General features: G+C 42.1%; 1 protein-coding gene across 2 annotated transcripts in view; it reads left to right on the forward strand.

The window, feature by feature from the left end:
* The window catches only part of tead1a (TEA domain family member 1a), a 34,126-nt gene that overhangs the window by 13,235 nt on the left and 7,180 nt on the right, over nucleotides 1-13,711 (forward strand). Inside the window, exons 4-10 of one of the 2 annotated variants that reach the window (XM_084061023.1) lie at nucleotides 4,487-4,551; nucleotides 5,483-5,545; nucleotides 7,266-7,397; nucleotides 8,132-8,181; nucleotides 8,403-8,485; nucleotides 9,549-9,676; nucleotides 10,547-10,720. In XM_084061023.1, coding sequence (XP_083917149.1) covers nucleotides 4,487-4,551; nucleotides 5,483-5,545; nucleotides 7,266-7,397; nucleotides 8,132-8,181; nucleotides 8,403-8,485; nucleotides 9,549-9,676; nucleotides 10,547-10,720 — 695 coding nt within the window. The remainder of the gene's footprint in view (nucleotides 1-4,486; nucleotides 4,552-5,482; nucleotides 5,546-7,265; nucleotides 7,398-8,131; nucleotides 8,182-8,402; nucleotides 8,486-9,548; nucleotides 9,677-10,546; nucleotides 10,721-13,711) is intronic. The other variant, XM_084061024.1, reaches the window with a different exon arrangement.

Below are 13,711 nucleotides of genomic sequence, written 5' to 3' on the forward strand. Positions count from 1 at the left end.
GATGAGATAGGTTATAAAAGACATGTAGTTTATTATCACAGTAAAACCTTGATTGTTCATTTGAAACAGGTCTGCCATAGAACCTCTAAACCAGATAAAACATCACTCAATTCTTTCCAAATTGTCCAAATTGTTTTCGTTTAAAAGTAACGCTTGACGAAAATGTCAAACCACTTCTTGCACACCTACTGAGGAATTGTTGTCTGATGAGTGGCTGTGAAAGTGGGTAATTCTTTCAACTGAAACAAGTTCGATTCCTGCGTTCTTTCAGATGTGTTAAAAACTGATTGACCAATAAATAAAAAACACATCGGACTCTGTGTGCAAGGGCCTTAAATCATTGCTTTTTTTTTATCGTCCTACGGTTTGCTTTAAAATTAGTGTTATTTTTTCCAGCTATAATGTCCTTGCTATATTAAGTCGTTTTTTTTTCTGACGACCTTGTGGTCCAGATCTACTGTACAGAGTACTGCAGGCTCCCTTTTTGCAGCCTCATTGAACAGTGGTTTTGCTGCATTTAGTATTGCATTGAATAGAGACATTCACAGAGAGCAGAAACATGCTCCCTACACAGCGCTACGGGAAAGCTGGTGGGTAAGGGGGAGAAAAGAATCCTAAATGGATGTGGATAAAAGGGAGAGAGAAGGAAAAGGTTAATAATAGGACTATTATCCTTTGCAAAAGGTATATAGGAAGGTACAGTGTGTTTTCTGTAGATCTCTATAGGTTTCATGGTGAGGCCCTTACAGAAGCATCATACAGATCTATTGTATGGCCCCCGAAGGCCCTTTAATGGGAATCGAACTTCCATCTATCTTCCTTGCCTCATGGACAAAATATTCATTTTGAAAAAGAAGACACAACATACAATGAAGAACAATGGGTGCATGCTGTGTGTGTGTGTGTGTGTGTGTGTGTGTGTGTGTGTGTGTGTGTGTGTGTGTGTGTGTGTGTACACACACACACACACACACACACACACACACACACACACACACACACATAGTGGAAGTACGGCTGATTGCTCTCTAGCTAGTACCTCTTGATGTTACGCATGCAGAGATAGGGTGGCAGGGCTTGATGGACTTCAGAGTCTCAGCTTAAATCCCTGAGATTCCACCTGTCTTGCACCCAGGAGCAAGAGATGGCAAAATACATGTACTGATTCTACTTACTGTATAAGAATAGGGCTAAGCTTTGACCTGAAGGCTGATTCATACTCACACGACAGTTTGCTTGTCGGAAATAACTGATTTTGTGTTTTTACAAGCATCACCGTTGTGCAGCAGAGAATAAATTCAGGTCCTGACCCTACCTCCTACTCATCTGCCAACTTTGATCCATATCGGATTAAAACTGTCCAGGGTTTTGACAGACCAGAAAAACGCTGGCAATTACAATACACCAATACCATGCGAGTGTAATTATGGCTTGTGCATATTTGTACATAATGTACACATGTCTCCTGGTACTCACTCGCTTCACATTATAATTCATTTTCAAGTTTTACACTTTTTGGAATTTACTACTACTGCAAAGTGAGTTAGCAGGAGTTTTGACTTCAGTATTCTGAAAAGAGTTTATCTTCATTGAAAGCGCTTTGTTACTTGGCTAACCACTGGTTGGCTAAGCAACAAAGCAGTGATCACCCCCTCCGGATAGAGTTTCCCACCCGAGTATGACGTAAGAGCAAGATGGCCGCTGTAAATAAAATTACTGTATAATATACAGTATACAGTATGTGCTCACCATATTATGTGCTCACCATAAGCTAGAAGTGACAAACTAGAAATGAAAATGTTTATTCTGTACATGCTCTATGTTCTATTAAAGTATGTTTTGTCTTTGTTTGTCTACTCATGTGCACATGAGTAGCATAGCTAACACAAAGCCTAGAAACTAGATCTAACTGTAATGAAACAGGATTCAAAGCTGTTCCACAGATCCTGGAACGATTCAGTCATCAATGAATCATAGACTGACTCAATCTCCCATTCTCTGTTAACCAGTTAAACCAATCGTTGACCGACCCTGGTACAGGGTTCTGTACACCCGCCCCTCTCCATTTTCCCTCTACACACAATCAATCTCTTTGCTGAAAAGAGCTAATCTACAAGCCCACGATGTGTTGCAAAGTGACTCGTTGTGTCGCCCATTTTAAGCTTTTGCCAAAACAAGCATCCACATGTTTGTATTTATTTATTTATTTGAATGTTTCTCTCTTTCATTCTTCTTTTGATTCACATTGGCTTCAGCCCTGACCTGAAGGTTGTGTGTGTGTGTGTGTGTGTGTGTGTGTGTGTGTGTGTGTGTGTGTGTGTGTGTGTGTGTGTGTGTGTGTGTGTGTGTGTGTGTGTGTGTGTGTGTGTGTGTGTCTGTGTGTGTGTGTGTGTGTGTGTGTGTGTGTGTGTGTGTGTGTGTGTGTGTGTGAGTGAGAGAGAGAGAGAGAGAGAGAGAGAGAGAGAGAGTGAGAGTGTGTGGTTCAGTCTCCTGACTGTGGGAGGAGGCATTGTCACGGTTAATGGCCATCTGACTTTGGCCTTGAAGTCTTTTACTGGGCAAGCGAGCAGAGTGGAGGGAGATTGGAGGGTAAGATGAGAGGAAGGGAGCAAGCGGAGGAAATGTGAAAGCGGAAGGTTGGAGGGAATCCTGAGTGGAAGCGAGGGAGAGGGAGAGGGAGAAGCCATTTACCAGGAAAAGGGAGAGGAGCAGGGGAGAAAAAAAGGGGGGCTGGACGGATGGACAAACAGAGGGTTAAGGAGTGGGTTGTTGGTGAGAAAGAGGGAGGGAGAGAGGGATATGTGCCTCAGGGTTAGTGAAGGATGATAATTCACCGTTAAGCCTCCTAGAAAGACCAGCTGGCCCCTCTGGAGTCAGATGTCAGCCTCAGCAGCCAGGAACATGTATGTGTGTGTGTGTGTGTGTATGTGTGTGTGTGTGTGTGTGTGTGTGTGTGTGTGTGTGTGTGTGTGTGTGTGTGTGTGTGTGTGTGTGTGTGTGTGTGTGTGTGTGTGTGTGTGTGTGTGTGCGCGCGTGCGTGCACACATGCACACACACACACACACACACACACACATGCACACGTATGTGCTTGTGTGTGTGCGTGTCAGTTTGTCAGGCCCAGCTTTTGGTTGCTAGAAGGAAAACACCTGCATGGGAGCTGTAGATTTTATCAGTCTAAGCTCCCTATCTCAGTGAGAATGGAATTGGTCAAGCCAACACACACACACACACACACACACACACACACACACACACACACACACACACACACACACACACACACACACACACACACACACACACACACACACACACACACACACACACACACCATCTGCTAGTTAGTTAGGCCTATTGTTGTGAGCCATTTGGGTAGTGTGTTGAGGTTTGGCTTTGTGCTGATCTTGACCATCAGTTGGCCAGCTGGCTTGACTTTGCTGTTCCAGTGGGTTTGCACAGAAAGCAGGACAGAGTACAAACACCAGACCCCCTGTGTGGGAAAGGGGTTTGATCAAACCTTGTTGGTAAATAAAAGTACAGTTGGGGGAGCTTTTTTAGGAGGTGTCTCTGCCCCCCATCTCCCCCATACACACACACACACACACACACACACACACACACACGACACACACATTTACGCGCGCGCGTAAATTGTAATGTAATGGTTCATGTTTATTGTCCATTTCTCTGTCCATCTGTCTATTTTTGTTACTCTCCTTTTCTTCTTTCTCTCTCTCTCTGTCTCTCCCTCCAATGTACTAGCCAGGTCATGCTGAGTGTGTTGTGCTCTGTATTGAATAGGGTGAATTATTCAGCATTGTAAGCATGTGTGTGTGTGTGTGTGTGTGTGTGTGTGTGTGCGCACACACACACACACACACACACACACACACACACACACACACACACACACACACACACACACACACACACACACACACACACACACACACACACACACACACAAGCATGGGTACAGCTGGCCTGCTGGTTCCTTTAATCAGGGGACGGCCAGTCTGCATGAATGCCTGTATTGTTGGGTCATGTGTATATAGTGCCTGTGTGTGTGTGTGTGTGTGTGTGTGTGTGTGTGTGTGTGTGTGTGTGTGTGTGTGTGTGTGTGTGTGTGTGTGTGTGTGTGTGTGCGTGTGCGCGTGCGTGCGTGTGTGTGTGTCTGTGTGGGAGGGCCCAACAGGGGTATTGGTGATTACAGTGCTCGTATCTGGTGCACATTAGAAGGTCACAGGGTCAACCTCGGACTAAGTTGTTGGTCATGGTCATATGATTTCTTTATGTGTGTGTTTTGTCTGCGAAAGAAAGTGTGTTTGTATGTGTGTGTGCACGCATGTACACTGCAAAATGTGTCAAATTAACCTGTAAGAGTAAACTCTTGCACAGTAAAATGTACATTTTTACATCGAATAAAGACATTTCATGAATGAGTTTAACTACATATGCTCTGTGTCTGTTCTGTCCCTTCCAGGTCGTAATGAACTGATAGCTAGATACATCAAACTACGAACAGGAAAAACACGGACAAGAAAACAGGTAGAAACACACACATTGCATTTAACCCATTAAGACCTGAGGCCGATTCTACAAAATGCCTTCTAAATCAGTAGTTCTCATTTTTGTTCCAAGAACCCCCAAATTGATATATATTGCCATAGCTGACCCTCATCTGAAAATGTTTTGTGCCAGGGACCCTCAGAAGAGAAGATTGGTGTAAAGAAAAAAAGTCCAAATTATTCAAACATAGCAGCGCTCCACGAAGCGGAGCCTTCGTCTTGAGAGATTACGTTTAACCTGACCCAAACTACTAAACAAACTTTAGCCTGAGCTTTAAAGTTAAGCAAATAAATAGAATGACCAGGTGTTTTTATTCAAGGCTAATGAAGTTATATGCCTTGTCTACCTTGCCATTTACAGTACCTGTATGCCTTTACTACAAGGTCTCACAATTTTCATCCATTCTGTCTCCCACTGCATCTTCCCTATCACCAAAATATGTGGCACTGTAAGAAGGCTTCAATGCATTTCAAAAGAATGCTTAGGGGTATATTTTCACCAATGATTTGTTTTGGACAGTAAAAACTATGAAAAAGATGATTATTATAACAATATGAAATATACAATGTAACATTTTCTATTTTCAGTAGGATTATTTTATTATTACTGGTGTATGTTTCCAGGTGCCCGTTCACTAGCTTAGAAAGATGTGTGTAGATGGGCCTATTCACTGTTGTCAGGGGACTGATGTGTGTGTATGCCTTCCCAGTGTAGCAACCGTCCTTTCATAACCATGGCAACTGACCGTTTGGTCCCCCCCCCTTCTTCCTTCTCTCCTACTCATGAGCCCCCCCCCTCTCCTCTGTGCCCAAATTTCCCTCTCATCTCCCTCTTTACTTTTCTTTTCTCTTCATTGGTTTGTCTTCTCTCCGTTCTTTTTGGTTCCTGACTCCCCTCGTCTTCCCACCAGGTGTCCAGTCATATCCAGGTCCTAGCCAGAAGGAAGTCCAGGGAGTTTCACTCCAAACTAAAGGTAAGAATCACCTTGTGAAACGTAGGTGTCATTTTAAGTGGAGAGGAGGTTAGGTGACTGTGGCCTTCACCTATTTAATGCAGGTCGTTGCTGCTGGTGATAACCTTGTATGTCCAAACTGTTTCTTTTTCATCATTATTTTAAAAGCCTTTTAAAATAGAGAAAATAGCAGATCTGCAAGTTCACAACACGTCGCATTGCGACGTGTTGTGAACTTGTATATTTTCACTACTTTTGAGTGACATCCTTGAGTGAAGTAGGGCATTAACCTGGAAAAAATCATAAAAAGTTAAATTATGGAGATAAGAGTTTTCTGCCCGACAGCAACAAGGTATAAAATGTGAACTATCTTAACTGCATTTAAGGTGAATATATGTATGAACACGTATTTATTTACCACACCCCCTACCTCTTGAACCATGCAGAGCCTATTTAGCTACAGGGGAACAGCAACAAGCCAGAAGCAACATTAGCTATTAATTATTTGATTGGTGTCACCTGTTCAGCTAGGTTATAATGGTACAAGCTGGGTTGTGTCTCACTTCCTGGTTGAGTTGCCTATCTGTCTTCTCTTTCCCCTCAGTCTGTCCTCTTCCGGTCTATCAATCACTTCACGCCTTCATATTCGCCTCCTTTCCTAGTTTTTGTTCCCTTCTTTTTTTTGCTTTCTCGCCTCTGTTCCTGTGATTGCTTTGTGTAAAGCAGAGAAAAACTCAACACGAATGCTTGTTATGTGAGAGGAGCTGTCATAACTCTGCCATAATCAGCAGCATACAGTAGAAATGGATCAGGCAGGATAAAAAGCATGTTTGTGGCAAAGAAATGGCAGATGGATAATGTGATTTATATGCAAATACATTAATATCTGAGTAATGTCACTCTGTGTTCCATAAAGTCTGAACACATTTTACTAATTCTGCCTGAGACCAACAAAAAAGTGTGTCATTGAAGAACAGACACGTTGCCAATATAACATGTATGCAGTTATTTTTTAGTATTTTCCTATTTGTTTTAATTGGTAAATATCCTTATTATGATAAAATAATGTTTGTATGCTGTTTGTTCAAAGGGAGAAAATGTAGCCAGACTGACAGCCTATCACTCTCATGCCACTTTCTTTATAAGTGGTATTCACTAATTGTTTTAATTTAACAGAGCAGCAGTGTGACTCCAGAATTCTACTGCTAGGTTAATATTCCTCTGGCGTCTGGTATTTTGTTTTGAAGAACTCCTTGTTTTGAAGATGTCTCCTTTGGCCGTTTGGCCAAAGGAGACATACAACTTCACCACACCAGTCATGCCCAAGCAGCCAGCCTGTATGGTGCAGCTTTGCCGCTTTGCCGCTGAATAGCACATCGTCATCTGTGTCCGTTCGCTCACAAATTGAACAGATAGTAACTTTACTATTGATGGTTAACCACTTGAACCATAGGATCCATATTCTGGGCGGATCATTCGCCAAAAATAGTAGATCTACAAGCTCACAACACGTTGACCTTGTAGATCAGCTATTTTTGGCCAAGTAGAGAGCCGACCCTGGTCGACTAAGTATTAGTTTACTAAGTATGGAGGGTTTAAGTAGTTAATGATTAGACAATGAGACCACTCCGTTATTAGACTCTGCATGGTTGTATTCTACTCAAAAGTCAATAACGTTGATGAGGTTTGCGAATATGTGTGTGTGGTGTGTGTTGGTTTTTAATTTGATGTTCCTCTGTAGGACCAGAGTGCCAAAGAGAAGGCTCTGCAGAGTATCTCCTCCATGACGTCTGCTCAGATCGTCTCTGCCTCGGCCATACACAGCAAGCTGCTGCCAGGCATTGTGCGGGCCAGCTTTCCTGCTAACGCACAGGTAACACACACACACGCACACACACGCGCACGCGCACATGTGTGTGCACAAACACACACATGTGTGTACACAAAGTCACAAACACAATGGAAATAAGTCTTAGGGCTTTGGTGTGTTTATTCTCGAATTGCTATAATCATGTGGATTCATTGCATTTCAAATCAAATCAAATCAACCACCTGCCCACTATACCAAGACATCAGAGACACATACTTCCCACTGATTACAAACACACCGTGAGTTAGAAAACATGACCAACGTAAAAAAAAAAAACCTCTCATACCAACTGGGAGAAATAAAACAATGTTTTATTATTATTTATTATTGTTTGTTTCAAAAAGCTTTATAACAAGCTACCCTTGCAAATTAACATTAGTGTAAAGCCAGTTCTCCCAAGTTGCACTGTGACATAGCTCTGTTTACACAATGCTGACCCCCCCCCCCCCCCTCAACTGTACATACTTTACCCATTTTTGTTTTATTATGTTTTTGACGCTTGCTTTGGTAATGTACCGGTATGTTTTCTCATGCCAATAAAGCTCCTTTGAATTGAATTGAATATAATTTTGTATCTACATACAAGAAACAGTAGGACATACTGTAAATTCTTTAAGGTGGTAAACTTTGGTCAAATAGTTTGACATAAACGCTGACAAATGTGCTCACAAACGCACACTCTGCTAAAAATCCTTTTGCGTTTTGTGTGTGTGTGTGTGTGTGTGTGTGGGATTCAGCTGTGGCAGGGGATGATTCCTGGTGGCCAGTCCAGCTCTACCCCAGAAGAGTAAGTTGCATTAATTTTGTCTTCTATAGTTATAGTTATTATTTCTATAATGGTGTCAATGACAATTTGACTGTGTATGGCTGTTGCACAAGTTAGCAATGATGTGTGAAGATGTTAACTCTTAAATTGAATGGTATTATTCCACATAAAGGAATTTGAGCATAGCTTTTCTAGCTGTTGTTTCAATACCATCTTCATGGTTTCATCGTTTTTACTTAAAGTCTTCTGTGCTCTTCTCTCAGCGTCAAGCCCTTCTCCCAGCAAGCCTATTCTGTGCAGACTGCGGGGACCACCACTATCTCAGGTGAGGGTGACCAGGGTACAGTTACCTCATGTCTCTATGGCAGGAGTATTTGTACACAAAAGAATTGTTGGAACATTTGGCATTATCTATTTACTGTAAGTTTCCCTAAATCCAGCCTATAAACAATTAAACCAGGAGGAGCACTTATTAGTTTGAGTTGCTATTTAGTATCGCTCTCCTATTGTGCGCTGGCTTTCATCCAGTTTTTAACGATGTGTAAACTTGGCAATGAGCTCAGAGGTGTGCAATGTACCTGGACAAACCTTTGGTTTCTCCAGACCTTTGGTGGAATATGAATAAATTGAGTGTTCAAGAATGGATTCAAGTCAATACCTTCAACCCATATTGGCTCATGGCCACACTGATTCACTCGTATGGATTTGTTTTGCACCCTGTACAGCATTTATTTGTTGTTGCTTTTTGTATTTGTATCGGCAGGAAAAATAACATCTGCTCTCTCTCTATATATATACTCAGTAGATTTTATACACTTCCCAAATAGTAAATGACATAATGATATGTTGAAATGTAAAGGCTTAAACAAACAATATAGAAAGCACAGCAAAAAATAACTTTGTCAATGTTGAACAGGAACCTTAGATGCTGGATAGGTTGAAAGGTGTTCTTTATTAACCTTTATTAATCCTTCATATCTTATCTTGGATTTGAAGGGGAAAAGGTAGCTTGGTACCAGCTGAGATAAAGAAATAGAGATGGTTCATCATTTTATGCTCTTTTACAACCATTAGCACACCATCAGCACAGTTAGGCTTTGTGCACTTCACAAGGCTCCAATAATGACTTGTATTTTACACTTTTGTAGCAATGGATAATGTTAGCATAATTTCTATCCATTAACCTTATTGAACAGCGTGTATACACTTGATGGCGAAGACCTGATGGTTTGTGTGTGTGTGTGTGTGTGTGTGTGTGTGTGTGTGTGTGTGTGTGTGTGTGTGTGTGTGTGTGTGTGTGTGTGTGTGTGTGTGTGTCTGTGTCTGTGTCTGTGTGTGTGTGGGCGCGCGCGTGTGGGCGCGCGCGTGTGGGCGCGTGTGTTCCTTAGCCTATGAGCCACCCACTCCAGTCCAGACACACAGAGAGCCGGCTTGGCAGGGTCGTTCTATCGGCACCACTAAACTACGGTTGGTGGAGTTCTCTTCTTTCCTGGAGACTCAGAGGGACCAGGAGGCTGTGAGTAGTGTACACACACACACACACACACACACACACACACACACACACACACACACACACACACACACACACACACACACACACACACACATTATACTCTAACACACATGCAGGAAAAATGGCAAGCACAAAAGAAACCCAACTAACTAATACCGCATAGTTTTACACTCATTCTGTGCACGTAAGCCTGACCGCACGCAAACAAACACGGCATGAGTCTGCCATCAGCACTCCCTATTGTCTTGTAAGCAAAGATGACAGATAACCCCTAAAGCATAGAACACCTTTTAAAGCCCACGTTTCTCCTAGTCTGGATAACCTTTATAACGCTCTGTCTTTATCTCTCTCACCGATCTGTCATTCTGACAGAGTAGACTCGCTATCGTTTTTCTATCATGGGCTTGCAGACAGAGGACATTCATCTTTTGTTTTGGTTTATAGTTGGACAGTTTAGAACCTTGTGCTGTTCAAAGGTGACTTTGAAACAGTAAGAATCTATTGGCAAACTGCATCATATTTCTATACATTTCAAAGATATTAGTTTTACCTTCTGTGTTCCTCTCTCTCTCTATCTCTATCTCTTGCGCTTCCCTCCCTTCTTTCTGTCGTGTCTCATTCTCATCCACCTGTCTCCTCGCTCATAATTGATCTGTTCAAGCTCCATTATACGTCGCTGCACGCATGTAGCTTGTAAAATGTAAAGCCCGATATAATGAGTTACTCGTGGTTGTCACGCACCCCAAAATAGCCCCCCAAAAAAAGCAAAAAAACACGTTGCAGTGTGACGCATTGTAGATCAGCAATGCACAACTCAGGGTTTCCTGTCCCTCCTCCTGCATTTATTCCCCTCTTCCGTCTCTCCCCCAGTACAACAAGCACCTGTTTGTGCACATCGGCCAGTCTACCCCCAGCTACAGTGACCCCATGCTGGAGTGTGTGGACATCAGGCAGATCTACGACAAGTTCCCAGAGAAGAAAGGTGGCTTGAAGGAGCTATTTGCGAAGGGACCGCAAAACGCTTTCTACCTGATCAAGTTCTGGGTGAGCCAAATGGATCAGTGTGTGGTTGGGTGCTTGATTTTGTTAATGTCCCTGAAATGTCCCATGTTGTGGTTTAAATCCTCTTTTTTTTTTCTCATGTCAATTATTTTTCTTTCCCCCAAAACGTCCCTAAAGGACCTTTACAGAAACTTTTTCTTTGCTCTATCTCACCATATTTAGTGTTCCATATCCTATGAATTATGCATACGTTTGATCCTCCAGAATTTGTGTAAAATCACCAAGTGTAGAGTGTGGTGGTGTCGTTTGTTTTGTTTCACTCAACGTCCCTGCATACTTCCTCATTCTCTGACTGGTACTCAGTGTGTAACGTTGCACCTCGTCTGAGTTACATTTTTTGTAGCCTCGATCTCCAGGCTTTTACTGTTTAGTTTTGCTAAAAAATAAAAGCCTGGACCAGCGCGTCGGTGTACCCGGTATAGGAAGTGTTTCATTTCCCCAACCAACCAGAGTGCAGTGGGCGTCGCTCGTAATGTTGTGTTGACGGGGCGGGGGTTGACGGACAGATCGGTGAACTAATGGGATCAGGCGCATTCTCTCCGCGCTGATTTTAAACCCGCCCCTCTATACACGAAAGCAGGAAGGTTAGTGCAGCCTACATTTTTTGTGAATGCTAGTTTTATCATCAGAATTTAGTTGTAAAACTCTTTATTAATGCTTTGGAGTTTTCACAAGTAATCTTCAAAAGGACATTAAGACTTGAGGCCGATTCTACAGATGCCTTCTAAATCAGTAGTTCTCAAGTTCTCAAGTATTTCAAGTTAGGGACCCCCAAATTGATATATATATATTAGACCGCAGACCCCCCAAAAAAAAAAACTGAAAATTTGATAAGAGAAGATTTATGTGAAAAAAAATGTCAAAGGCTTTCAAAAATGTTCAAAATTAGCAGATGTACAAGCTTGCAGCGCGGCACGAGGTGTCGCGCTGTTCCTTTTTTGTAATGGCTGTTAACATTAAGAAAGGTTTGTTAAATCTAACTGATTTACAGTGGTACGACATAACAAAACAAACTATTCATTTAGAATATGTGTCCGTCATGCAAAATTGATGTTTAGATTTCGATCAACAAATATTTTAAATATCAGATCATCTGGATGGTGAATGCGTGTACCCCTCCCCATTAGTCATTTTCCCCTGTATTTTTCCACTCAGTTCTGCCTCTGTGACCGTGTGTGTGTGTTTGTGTGTGTGTGGCTTTGTGTGTGTGTTTCTGTTCACCTGGGATTTTGAGGTGGTGGGCTGATGACAGCACACAGCTTTATTTGAACACCTGCTTGCCTTTCTGAGTCGCAGGTGAGAGAGGGCAGATGACTCTGTCTTCTCTCTCTGACTCGTGAGCGTGAGCCTCTCTTTCTCTCAGACAAACACACACCAAAGTAATTGTTGCAACTGGAATTAGAATTTGCATGTAATTGCTTGGTGTCCAGACAGACGGTGTGCAGGTGCCGGTCAGAATACAAAACGGGTCATGCACATGTGTTTTAGAGTGGGTTCAGAGTACTGTATGTTCTGAAATGAACGGTAACAATAGAGTGGTAACAATAATTGTTTTATTAGTACTTGTGTGTGCACACTCAAACGTGCATAAGTGTGCATGAAAGCTTCGCGGTGTTTGTGGGTGAGTCTGAGAGAGAGAGAGAAAGAATACACGAGAGAGAGAGAGAGAGAGAGAGAGAGAGAGAATACACACACACACACACACACACGCGTGCGTGCACACATGCACGCGCGCGCGCGCACACACACACACACACACACACACACACACACACACACACACACACACACACACACACACACACACACACACACACACACACACACACACACACACACACACACACAGACGTGCCTCTGTGTCCTCAGCTCTAGACAGACAGTTCTCCTTAGAGAACTCATTACATTTTGTACAGAGCCTTCTGTACCTCTTCCAGTCTGTGATCCAGGTGCACTGTATGTACCTATTTCCCTGCCTCAAGTCCAATGACAAAATAAACATTATGCAAACATTTGGTAGGTTAACCACTTAACCCCTCTATAGTGTCTATTAAACTAATCCTGTACTTGGTTCGCTCGTTTTTCCCCTCTATACCAAATCTTATAATCTGCGAATGTTCCCCACAGTGGATGCTAGGTTTCTACCATGTAAGAAACTTTCCATAATTCACATATTTATTTGTCATTTATTTTTTACCAATTGTGATTTGGGAAGATTGCCTTCGGTTTATGCCCCACCTTTGAAACTCTGAAGAGGATGTGAAAACTGATTGATAATCTCCATCTCCATATCAGATTTATTAGTAAAATCACATCAGTGATTGTTTGACTACTTACTCATACAGTCTTACTAATGTCGGCCTTACACCAAACGACTTTAAACGATTTCACTGTCACACACAAATTGCTTAAAGGACGACTTTACCCATTTTCAACCTATATTCATATAATAGGCCCTCACTAATGCTCATGATAAAATGGTACAATTTTTTTCTACTTGGTCTGTGTCTCATAGGAGGACTGTGGACAGTCCAGAAACCCGTCTACCTGTGACATCATCATTAGGCAGGATTTTTTTTTTCAACAAGATCTAAAACATTTTATTTCGATTTTTATTAACGCAAGAACAATGGCTTCTATTATTGCATTGCAACTTTCCAAGAATATAAAGCCTGCAGTTTCTATTAGCTTTGATTCCCTATCGATGATGTCACTGGTAGACGGGTTTCTGAACTGTCCACAGCTCTCCTATGAGACGCAGACTGAGTAGATTTTTTTTTTACAGTTTTATCATGAGCATTAGTGAGGACCTATTATATGAAGATAGGTTGAAAATGGGTGAAGTCGTCCTTTAAGCGCCCAATGCATTGTCAATGGCAATGGACATTTAAAGGGGGAAAAGTACAAACTTTGGCTTTTACCTTTATCTAATCTTTCATTGAAGACCACGTAAGTGAACAGATTGAATAATTA

Source organism: Gymnoscopelus microlampas, assembly GCF_963454915.1.
Source record: "Gymnoscopelus microlampas genome assembly, chromosome: 6".
Classification (NCBI taxonomy): Eukaryota; Metazoa; Chordata; class Actinopteri; order Myctophiformes; family Myctophidae; genus Gymnoscopelus; species Gymnoscopelus microlampas.